The following is a 12742-nucleotide window of genomic DNA, read 5'->3' as shown; positions in this document are numbered from 1 at the left end:
AAATATAACCAGAAATACCAAAGGTAGTTGAATTTCTGATAGTTAAAAAATATTTCTAGTCTTTTCAACATTAACTGACCCTGTCAAGAAAGAATTATCTGATTACTTATAAAATTAAGGTTTCTAAAGAACCATCTTATTAGCAAGACTTGGATTAAGCTGGCAGGAATGTTCCTACCAGGTGATTCTAGTGCTATCAATTATATACAGGAGTTGGGCAAGAAGTAATTTTTTTAAAAACCCACAGTTGTAAACTGTGATGTACTACACTTTTATTTTCAATTTCTTTTTGTTGTTGTTGTTGTTGTTAATTTTTTTTTTCTTTTTTTAGAAATGGGTCTTACCCTGTCACCCAGGCTGGATGGAGTGCAGCAGCCTGATTATAGTTCACTATAATCAGCTCCTGGGCTCAAGCAACCCTCCTGCCTTAGCCTCCTGAGCAGTTAGGACTACAAGCATGTGCCACCACACCCAGAGAATTTTTTTTTCTTTTGGTAGAGATGGGGTCTCACTATGTTGGCACAAGCTGCTCTTGAACTCCTGGCCTCAAGTGATCCTTCCACCTCAGCCTCTAAAAGTGCTGGGATTACAGGCACAATCCACTATACCTAGCCTCAATTTCTTTTAGCCTAAATTTCCGATATGCTGAAACACACACACAAATGAAGTATGCTGGACAGCAAACAGGCTTAGCCTATATCAAAAGACTTACCAGTTTTATATCATTTAGCCTCGTTATGACATATCAACTTTGTAAGTAAAAATTCCATTATAATGAACTTGCCACCTATACAAACTGTTTTGCACTAATAAAAATTTTGCTCTGTAGTCAGAATAAAAGAAAAGAACAGATGACTAGCCTCTTGATGAAAAATTCTGAATTACCCTAACCTTTTTCTCTAGCATATTTTTCTGCATATATATTGATTTGTGGTTTCAAAGTTTGGTGAGTTTTTGTGGTTTTCCTTTGAAGGACCTGGCTGAAATGTCTCAGGTGGAAAAAGTGAGAATAGTTGAAATATTCAAATAGTTGAAATATGTGAAAACAGAATTTAAAACTAAGAAGAATTGAGATGTACTTCAGTCCACTTTTATCCTCCATAGCTAAGAAGCAAACGATCATCAATTAAATTGGTGCAATATTTTATCACCAAAAAACTGTTACATGGATAAGAGTACTTTTTGAATTATATCTACAAAAATGCACTATAACAATATTACCAAAGCATTATCATTTGGTTCTTCCACAAAATAAATACTTTTTCTTTAATAGAAATTTTCTTGAAATACCATGGGAATGGCTGGCTCTGTGGTGCAATGAAATACCATGAGAAGTGAACAGCACTCAGTAAGGATGAATTCTACAAGTATACCACAACTGGATTTATGCTTTGTCTTTAAAGAAATTTAGAGCATTGAAGGACTATAGAGATAGCTGAAACAGTCCACTTAGTATCTGAAAAATTCACTAAAAAGTATGTATTAACAATTAATGAAGATAAAAGATCAACAAATATATTTCAGTGTTAACTTAGAAGTTGATTTAGCAGTTTAGTTAACACTTTAAAGCAATTAGCAACTAACACATTAAGTACAGCCCTTTCTTTTGGAGAGCAAACAAATGTGGCAATTTATCTTCTGGGTTACTTTTAGTAATTTTTTTTTTTTTTTTAATTTGAGATGGGGGTCTATGTTGGCCAGGCTACTCTGGAACTCCTGTGCTCAAACGATCCTCCCACCTCAGTCTCCTGAGTAGCTGGGGTTACAGGCATGCACCACTACACTTGGACTTTTAGTAATTTCAAGCCCTTACCACTGGTACTATTAGCCAGTTTTTTGCAGGGCAGATTAATATAGATAAAGAGGTGGTTATTATTTGCCCATTTAAAATGAAGGTAATAGGCCGGCCATAGTGGCTCACACCTGTAATCCTAGCACTCTGGGAGGCCAAGGTGGGCAGATCGCTCAAAGGTTAAGAGTTCGAGACCAGCCTGAGCAAGAGTGAGACCCTGTCTCTACTAAATATTAGAAAGTAATTAATTGGCCAACTAAAAATATATAGAAAAAATTAGCCAGGCATGGTGGCGTATGCCTGTAGTCCCAGCTACTCAGGAGACTGAGGTGGAAGGATCGTTTGACCAATTGCCTGTAAGAGTGGCTATCAGGAAAGCCTTCTAAAAGTGGTGATGTTTGAGCAGTCTTAAAAGATGAGTTGGGATTAGGGAGAAGGAGGTTATCCCAGATAGATCAAAAGGCACAGAGGGGTTAAGAATGTCTGGCATTTTCAGTAATTACACATAATTTGGTAAACTGGAGTGAAGGTTATATGCAAAGAGAGATGATTTTTATGAACAAGCACCAAATGACATTCCTGGAGTGCTATGTCAAAGAGTTTAATCTTTATTTTGATGATGATGGAATTGATTAAGGTGGACTGTGACATGATTAAATTTATATTTGAGAAAGATTATGGGCAGAAGAACAGAATAGATGGAATAGAGTGAGAATGAATGCACTCAAATAAAAATACTAATAGACTGGATAAGAAATTATGAAGGCTTCAACTGAAGTGGTAGTAGGTAGTAGAATGGATAATAGACACAAGGAAGTCAAATAGGACTTAATGACTACCATCAGGATTGAGGGAGGAAAGAAATGGAGGAGCCCAACCAGATTCCCACATTTCTGGCTCTTCAGGCCCAAAAATAACACATAGGCTGGGCATAGTGGCTCATGCCTGTAATCCTAGCACTCTGGGAGGCCAAGGTGGGCAGATTGCTCGAGGTCAGGAGTTTGAAACCAACCTGAGCAAAAAGCAAGACCCCGTCTCTACTATAAATAGAAAGAAATTAATTGGCCAACTAATATATATAGAAAAAATTAGCCGGGCATGGTGGCGCATGCCTATAGTCCCAGCTACTCGGGAGGCTGAGGCAAAAGGATTGCTTGAGCCCAGGAGTTTGAGGTTGCTGTGAGCTAGGCTGACGCCACGGCACTCACTCTATCCTGGGCAACAAAGTGAGACTCTGTCTCAAAAAAAAAAAAAAAAAAGGAAGAAAGAAAATAACACATTATCAAATATTTATTGAATACCTAAGTATGAAAATGGCTGTGGGAATAAAAAAGATGAATCAATTTGGATTTAGAGGAATTTAGGAGATAAGATGATATATAAAAAGTGTCTAGTATAGTGCCTATCATCAATGGATACTCAAAAAAGCGCAAGTTTTTTAAAAGTCAGAATAGATAGAACTTGGTAGTTAACTACAACAAAGAGGAGAGGGTGAGGGAAAAGATAATAACCAGTTTTTGGCTCAAGCAACTGGGAGGATGTCATGTCATTTTTTTTTTTTTTATTTCGGCATATTATGGGGATACAGATTTTAAGGTTTCAATAAATGCCCTCCCCCCCCCCCAAGTCTGAGTCTCTGGCATGACCATCCCCCAGATGGTGCACATCTCACTCATTATGTATGTATATACCTGCCCCCCGCCCCCCTCCCTAATACCCTATTACTGTAGTACCTATGTGTCCACTTAGGTACTACTCAGTTAATACCAGTTTGCTGGAGAGTATATCTGGTGTTTGTTTTTCCATTCTTGGGATACTTCACTTAGTAGTATGGGTTCCAGCTCTAACCAGGAAAATATAAGATGTGCTATATCACCGTTGTTTCTTAGAGCTGAATAGTACTCCATGGTATACATATACCACATTTTATTAATCCATTCTTGGATTGATGGGCACTTGGGCTGTTTCCACAGCCTTGCAATTATGAATTGTGCTGCTATAAACATTCGAGTGCAGGTGTCTTTTTTGTAGAGTGTCATTGGATCATTTGGGTAGATGCCCAGCAATGGGATTGCTGGATCAAATGGTAGATTCACTTGTATCGCTTTAAGGTATCTCCATATTGCTTTCCACAGAGGTTGAACTAGTTTGCAGTCCCACCAGCAGTGTAGGAGTGTTCCTCTCTCTCTGCATCCACGCCAGCATCTATTGTTTGGAGACTTTTTGATAAAGGCCATTCTCACTGGAATTAAGTGATACCTCATTGTGATTTTGATTTGCGTTTCCCTGATGATTAGGGATGTTGAGCATTTTTTCATATGTTTGTTAGCCATTCTTCTGTCTTCTTTAGAAAAGTTTCTGTTCAAGTCCTTTGCCCGATGTCATGTCATTTGTTGAAGGCAGGAAGGGAAGGTGTTACATCTAAGTGGTCTGTAGAACACCCTGATAGAGATACATAATAAGTTCTTGGCAATATGAACCTGGTACTTAAGAGAGAAATATAAGAAGATAAAGATTTGGGAGACATTGTAGCTAAAGCTATGGCAATGGAGATGATTATCTAGATAAATTGTGAATAGAAAAAGGTGGGAAATAGAACTTTAGAAACACTAACATTTTAAGGAACAGATGGAGAAAGCAAGAACAGTCAGGGGGAATTGTACCAAAGATGACAGAAGCATGGTCAACACTAACAAATGCTCTGCAAGGCTGTCAGGGATAAAGATAAAGGCTAAAAGGAATCAAAAGTGTCTATCAGATCAGGAGGTTGTTAGTAATCCTGAAAAGGTGGGGAGCAAAAGTCAGAACATTTCAGTCACTGAACAGAAAAATGAGAGGTAGAGTTCTTAAGAATAGATAACTTGGTTGTGAAAGACAGGATAAGAACTATGAGGAGAGGAGGATTAGGGCTAAGAGAAAATGTGTTTATTTATTTTCGAGATAGGAGAGACTAACCATCTTTTCCTGTGTATAAAGCCAAAGTATTCCCCCAAAAAGTTATTTTAAAAGGCAAAACTATTTTTGCCATATCAAGCAGCTGGTTGGTTCAAAAGCCCATGAATTATCCTTCTTTCTTTCCTCTTCCCCAAATAGGATTTTTCTTGTTTAAATGTATGAATTGCAATTGCTTTTCCATGGTGCAGCTCTATTCAGTTGATGATTTTCTTTCATCATTCTCTAAGCTCCAAAATGGCATCAACATCCAGTACAATTCTAAGCTGTCTTAGTATAAATTTAATCTTTCTTTCATCATAGGAGAAATGGGGTGGGTTGAATGTAAAAGGGATTCCTGATGTTATATTTTTAAGATAACTACTTAACCAAAACACTAATTATTTTACTTGAATGGAAGAGAAAACATACATCAATTAAATCATCAGATACAGTGTAAAGACACATTTGGGTTCTGAATATCAGAAGACTGGGAAGAAAAGGGTAAGTTTTAGAAATGGTAAGATCTTTCTAGAAGATCTTAAATGTTCATCAGAATGCAAATATTTTAAACCATAAAAATCGACATTTGAAACATTATTATAGTTGCTCTCTTTTCAGCATCTACTCTGTTCAAATCACTGCAGAGAATATCAATGTGAATCAGATACAGTCTATACTGAAAATAGTCTGGTGGGGCTGTTTTGCTCCTATTTAGGGGGGAGACAAGTGCACAGAGAAAGTGGTAAAGTTTGGCTGAGCATAAAACAAAAAGGCACAGGATTCCACATTCCACAGGCTCCCCCACCAGATAAGTACAGGCAATGTTAGAAAGATGTACCCAGTTATGGGAAAGGGAGAGAGTAGGCCTTACGTTAAGGGGTTTTGAACATTCTTGGAATACAGAATGCAATTTTGCTTGTTCTGTCTTAAGAGAGATATTAAAAGGATGACCTAGAATGTATTGTCCACTTTTGAGAATAAACAGGGACACTATTAATAATTATGCTGAGACAACAGGAATAAGCAGGGTTAGTCCTGGGCCAACCAAGACATATAGTCAGCCTTAAAGTAAAGGGTATTAGGGGGACATGCCCATTTAATTCTTCAAATTCCATAAAGAAAGAATGGGAGAAAAGTTTCCAGTTTCTCTGAGCCTCCTCCCTTTCTTCCCCAAAAAAGAAAGAATGTCTTATCTGACTGGTGAGTTTTACAAAACGAATATAATATATGTTTGGCTCAGAGACTCTTGGGTTTTCTCACTATTTTGGATGCCAGCCTGCCCTTAGAGGTGGGTTCTGGTCTGCTCTCCACCATCCCTGCCTCATGGGAGGAGACTTGTAGCTGAACCGAGGCCAGAGACTGAGTGCTGAAGTCAGCCTCCGGTGGAGGGAAACTATCAGTAAACCCATATAGATGCAGGGCTAAGGCCACATTCACTCATCAGCTGGCATTCTGACCTCAGCTGTCCATCTCCTGTGAATTATTTCTCTATTGACTACAAATTAGTGAATGAAGATAGCCTTTTTATTGGTTCCCCCAGAACCTTATGGAGATTAAAAAATATTTCCAAGAAGGATGACCAAAATAATTTGGAAGACAGAGTAGCTTCTTTTCTTATTTTTTTTCCTTCTCTTCCCTTCCCTCTTTCCTTTCTTCCAAACATTTACATCTCTACTGAAAGTATATACAGATGGATAAGACAAAGATCACTGCTCTTAAAAAGTGTGGTATCTAGTTACAATTCAATGTAAGTGCTTGCTACAACAGAGATATGTCATATGATACTATCGAGCACAAAGGAGAGAATATCTAATTCTGACCTGGAAAAGAACGACAAAGGAGGCTACAAAGAAATTATACTTTAGGTTTGAGCTTAGAAGGACAATAGTCAGGGGAACACAGGGAACAAGGCTGGTTCCTGGCAGAAAAAATGAGCATATGGCAAAGGCAAGGACAAAAATATGTCTGACTTATGACATGAAAACACTTTGAAAAAGAAATAAAGAGTATGATTCAATTATAAAAAATCTTTAATACTTGACCAAGGAGTCTGGGCTTTATTCTGCTGACAACAGGGAACAAAAGAGAGAGAGAGTTAGAAAGTTAGTTTTAGAAAGATTAATTTAGTGACCTTAAGCAATGTCTACGTCTACAGAGTTTTTTGATCATGTCAAAAAACATGATCATGCCTTTTCAGTAAAGAATGTGAACATCTGCCCCCAAGATATATATATCTGTTCATGTACATATGTGCTACTCTACTAATATGTATATAATAAAGCATATGGAAAAATAGATATTTGAAAAGGAGATGACTAAATAATTATTACTATTTTAGTAGTACCTCATTGAGGTTGAAATAAATCTCACATGAGGTGAACAGAGTGTCAGCCCTGCCATTTTCTTACTATTAGCCTGGGCTTGCATATATTTGTATTACTTCAATCAGCAGTATCTTTGCAGAAATCTTTCAAAGCAACATTTCCATTTTGTGTGGGTTACTTTAAAAACTATATGACATAGTCTATAATTCCACTTAACTGGCCACCAGTGAACTGTAAAACTTCACAGTGCTCTTGAAAATAAGGCAAGGGTGTCACACCCATTCCTCCCTCAAGACAATCTGGCTAGCATATGTGATAATCTGACATATGAAATGAGCAAAAATGCCATTACCAATCTGTATTTAACATAGTACTGAAGCTTAGTTTCTTTTTTTCCAACAATAACATCATGAAAAATAAGTTTGAACATTTTCTTCCTGCATACCGGTAGGCAGTTTGAGTATTATCATTTTGGAGGCCACTGGCATAAAGGATATATTAAAGTGGGAGAAGTAATTGGAGGAAAAAATACAAAGAATAATCCAAATGTGTGGTGATTTGAGGAATGGAGGGGAAGATATATCTTCCTGGATAGAGAAAGCATAAATAAATAGCTATTTGAAAAAGCAAATGTAGCAAAATGGTAATTGTAATATCCCAGTGGTGAGCATGTTAATTATAAAGTTCTTTAAATATTCCTATATGTTGGAAATTTTACCTAACAATGTATTGGCAAGAAGAGAAAAAGGAAAAAGCAACAGGACTTTAAAACTATATAGGATATAGAGTAAGGAGAGAGGAAAAAGCAAACATGATTGCAAGGATTTTGACCTAGATGGTTATGAGGATGGTACTTATATGACAGAAAGTGGGACAGGGGTGGTGTTAGAAGAAAGAGGTCAAATTTAGTCTTGAATATGTTTATTTGAAGTGTTAGTAGGAAAATCAAAAACAAACGCTTAAAAGCGATAGGAAATACAGAAATAAAATTAGAAGACAGTACTAGAGATTTAGACAATGGGGCCAGCTATTGTAAAATGATAAAGTTGTAAGAATAAATACCTTACACAAAAGAAAACAGGACAAAGCAGAGAACTGAACTGAAACAATTAAGGGGCAGCAAAAGGAATAGAAACCAAAGAAACATGTCCTAGAAGACTATTATCACACTCATAATCAAAAAAGTCAAATTCTACAGAATTATATATTCTAGTTTGCCTTTACAAAGGCTGATTTCACCATAAAAAGGAACTGTTCAAAGCCTTATAGATGAGAGAGATAGTGTAAAAATTATTTCTGAGGTATAACTGACAAACAATAAAATGCACAACTCTTAAGCACTCTTTCAATTATTCAAAAAATCAATATAAGTGCTCATTCAATCATAAAAAGCAGGTGTTGGCAATTGCATATAGCTGCCACCCCAAACAAGATGGAGAATATATACCCAGCATTCCACAGAATTATTTTAGTTCACCCACTTCCCTTCTCCTCTATCATTTTCTGATTTCTATCACCATAGATGAGTTTTGCCTATTCTCCGGCTCTAAATTATAGATAATTGAGAACCTATTCTTTTGTGTCTGGCTTCTCTGTTCAGCATGTTTCTATGACCTATCCATATTGTTGAGTGTTATCAAGTTTCCTCTTTTTATTGACGAGTAGTGTTTCACTGCATGAATATACTGCAAATTGTTTATTTATTCTCCTATTGATAGATATTAATATTTGGTATGATTCTAGGTTTGAGCTATTAAGAAAAAGCTGCCATGATCATTCTTGCAAAGTCTTTTTGGAAACATGTTTTCATTTCTCTTGAGACAGTACCTCATAGAAAACTGCCAAAAGTTCTCAAAAATGTTCAGATAATTTTACATTCCCACTAACAAAAAAAAAGAAAGTTCCAATTGCTCTAAAGTTTCATCAATCTTTACTATTGTTAATATATTTGACTGAAGTACTTTTAGTTGATATGGATGGCATCTTTAGCTCTCCTAGTGGCTGTGGATGGTATTTCACTGTAGTGATGACTACTGAGCAGCACCTTTTAATGTTCTTATTGACTATTCTTTTACCTTTAGTTCAGTGCGTAAGTCCTTTGGCTATTTTTAAAAATAACTATATTGAGGTATAATTTACATAATATAAAACTGATCTGTTGTAGATATATAATTCAACCATTTTTAGTAACTGGAGTTGTACAACTGTCACCAAAATCCAGTTTTAGAGTGTTTCCATTACCCTAATAAGATAACTATTGTGTTTACAGTTAATCTCTCCCCTTATCCTCAGCCCTAGGCAACCACTATTTTCTGTTTCCATAGATTTGCTTATTCTGGACATTTTGTATAAACAGAATTCTACAATATCTGGTGTTTTGTGTAGAGCTTCTTTCATTTAGCATGCTTTTAAGGTTCACACATGTTATAGTATATATAGCATATTGGTTCTTTTCATTGTTGAATAATATTCCACTGTAGGGTTATACCACATTTTATTTTGATATATTTATCTTAAGAGGTGGGGTGTCACTCAGGCTAGAGCATAGTGGTGTGAACATAGCTCACTGCAACCTTGAACTGCTGGGCTCAAGCAATCCTCTTGCCTCAGCCTCCCTACTAGGTAAGACTAAAGGACATGCCACCACACCTGGCTAATTTAAAAAATTATTTTTTCAGTACGTTGCCCAGGCTGGTCTCAAACTCCTGGACTCAGGTGATCCTCCCACCTCAGCCTCCCAAAGTGTTGGGATTACAGGTGTGAGCCACTGTGTCCCATTTACATTTTATTTATCCATTCACTGGTTAATGGACATTTAGATTCCCACTTTGTGGCTATTATTATGGATAGTGCTGCTCTGAATATTTGTATGTAAGTATTTATGTGGAATTTTATTTTCATTCCTCTTGGGTAGATACCTAGGAGTGAAATGACTAGGTCATATAGAAAATTTATATTTAACCTTTTAGGAAACTGCCAAACTGTTTTCCAAAGTGGCTGTACCATTTTACAATGGCCCAGAAATACACAATGGTTATTGTTTCTCCCCATCCCATTAGTTATTGTCTGTTTTTTCTCATTATAGTCATTCTAGTGGGTGTAAAGCAGTATCTCATCATAGTTTTAATTGCCAACTATCCTTACAACTAATTATTTTTAGTACCTTCTCATGTGTTTATTAGCCACATGGTGAAATGTCTATTTAAATATTTTGCCAATTTTTAAATGTGGTTGTCTTACTGAGTTGTAAACCATTTTTTATAGATTCTGAAAATAATTCCTTTGTCAAATATATATTGTAAAATCTGTGACTATTTCTATTCATTTTCTTAATGGAGCCTTTTGATCAATAGAAATTTAAAATTTTTATTAAGTACAATGTATCAATTTTTCTTCCATGGCTCACACTTCATATGGTATGATTATACTGGCCTGTATAAGAAATCTTTGCCAATCCCAAAGTCATGATGATACTATCCTATATTTTCTTCTAAAAGCTTTATGGTTCCAGCTTTTATGCTTAGGTCTTTGATCCATCTGAAATTAATTGTTTTGTATGGAGTGAGATATAGTCGAAGTTCATTTTTCCACATGAATATCTAGTTATTTCAGCATGATTTGTTAAAGATACTTTCCTTTCCTCACTGAATTGACTTGGCACCTTTGTTGAAAATCAAGTGACCATGTATGTATGCATCTATTTCCAGATTCTCTGTTCTGTTCCATGATTTGTTCATCCTTAGGACAATACCAAGCTGTCTTGATTACTGTAGCTATATAGTTTGCAAATCTGGTAGCCTACATTCTTCAACTTTGTCTTTTTATAAGATTGTCTGGCTCACAGAACCTTTATATTTCCACATATATCTTAGAATTGGCTTGTCAATGTCTTCAAAACAGCCCATTAAGATTTTGATTGAGATTGTACTGAATCTAGACATCAATTTAGGGGAAATGAACATCATCAACAATATTATATCATCTAACCTATAAACATAGTATATCTTATCAATTATTTTAGGTCTTCATTAATTGATTTCAATGATGTTTTGTACTTTTCAGTGTTGAGAATCTACATATCTTTCAATAGATTTGTTCCAAAGTATACAATTTTTTTGATGACGTTGTAAATAGAATTCTAAACAATTCCATTTTCTAATTGTTTGTTCCTGGAAAAACTCTTAATATTATATAAGCATGCAGGACAAAATATGTGAAAATTCTGTTTAGTTTTTTTATAGATTCAAATACAATATAAAGAAGATTATCATGAACTTCATTCTAAGCCACTCTTTTTTTTAACCAATTAATACTTTGATTAGTCATACAAAAAAAAATACAAATTTTATTCATCAGCACCCTGTGTTTAAGAAGAAGACATAGCAAACAATTTTAAATGGAATAAACTCTATACATATTAACAAAATTATACTATTAAGTAGACTCTAAAATAGATAAGCATTATTATCTGATGATTCTTAGAGAAATAATTTTTCCTTTTAAGAAGTAAAAACTTCTTCTGTGTGAGTGGGTATACTAAAGACTTTGAGTTTCGAGTGCTGCTCTAAATGGCTAAAGGAATAGCCATAGATACTAACATATCTATCATAGTATATATTAATACTAAGTGAAATATATTTTTGAAAGTTTGACAGAAATGATAAAGCTACTTTGTAGTTGAGAATGTGCCTAATTTATTGGATATTTATTTAGAATTTTAAAAGTTTGTCTTTGTCAAAAAAAGGGCAAATTTATTTTTATTGATTTTTTTGAAAAAGAATTATGTAATCCTCAAAAAGAGAGAAATGAAATCTCTCATGAAATCAGATATAATGACATAATTACCATAGTCAGTTGATTGTGATACCCACCCACTGCTTATGTGCTTCTGTACATTATGATTTGTTTAGGGTTTTGGAAAACCCACTATATCTAAGCAAGAAGAGCAAGAAAGGATTAAGAGAATAACTACGGTGTAAAAGGTGTCTGAGTCACTACCTCCATCTTCACAGTCTTCAGGAGCTTTGGCTTTCTTACAAAGACGAGGATCCAACCAGGTGGTTGTCTTGGTATTGTGGCTGTAGAAAAAAGATTTCAATTAGAAACGATAAAATAAAGAGGGAGAAAAGTATTTCAACAGTAAGGATTAAAAGCAACTAAAAGGTATATGAAGTTTGAACATTAATCTCCTACAGGTTCCATTTATACACCTCAGATTTGTTAATCCCATTGCCTTCTGTCTGTTACTTTAAAACTGCCATAAAGAAAAGGTAATGCTAGAGGCACTAATTTGAGAGTAAAGGCCTTAAAGAAGGCCTAACATGCCAAGTACAGAGTAACAGATACTTCTTTAAGCAGTTGAAAATGTTTCAAAAGCTGGGCACATAGCCACATAGTATGCATTATCTAGCTGAAAAATTGCATTAAAAACTTTGCTTGCTGGCTGGCTGTATTCCTCCCTTCCTTTAAAAATACTGTATTTCTTTCTTTCTTTCTTTTTTGAGACAGAGTCTCACTGTGTTGACCAGGCTAGAGTGTTGTGCGTCAGCCTAGCTCACAGCAACCTCACACTCCTGGGCTCAAGCAATCCTTCTGCCTCAGCCTCCCAAGTAGCTGGGACTACAGGTACGTGCCACCATGCCCGGCAAATTTTTTCTATATATTTGTAGTTGGTCAATTAATTTCTTTCTAT

The 12742-nt window shown here is 35.5% G+C and overlaps 1 protein-coding gene across 3 annotated transcripts in view; it reads right to left on the bottom strand.

The window, feature by feature from the left end:
• Positions 1-12742, bottom strand: part of MAGI3 (membrane associated guanylate kinase, WW and PDZ domain containing 3) — a 259169-nt gene that overhangs the window by 68680 nt on the left and 177747 nt on the right. For all 3 annotated transcript variants that reach the window (XM_075999991.1, XM_012778436.2, XM_012778438.2), the window contains exon 6: positions 12049-12128. In XM_075999991.1, coding sequence (XP_075856106.1) covers positions 12049-12128 — 80 coding nt within the window. The remainder of the gene's footprint in view (positions 1-12048; positions 12129-12742) is intronic.

Source organism: Microcebus murinus, chromosome 2, assembly GCF_040939455.1.
Source record: "Microcebus murinus isolate Inina chromosome 2, M.murinus_Inina_mat1.0, whole genome shotgun sequence".
NCBI classification, from domain to species: Eukaryota; Metazoa; Chordata; class Mammalia; order Primates; family Cheirogaleidae; genus Microcebus; species Microcebus murinus.
This window is presented reverse-complemented; position numbering and strand designations above follow the sequence as displayed.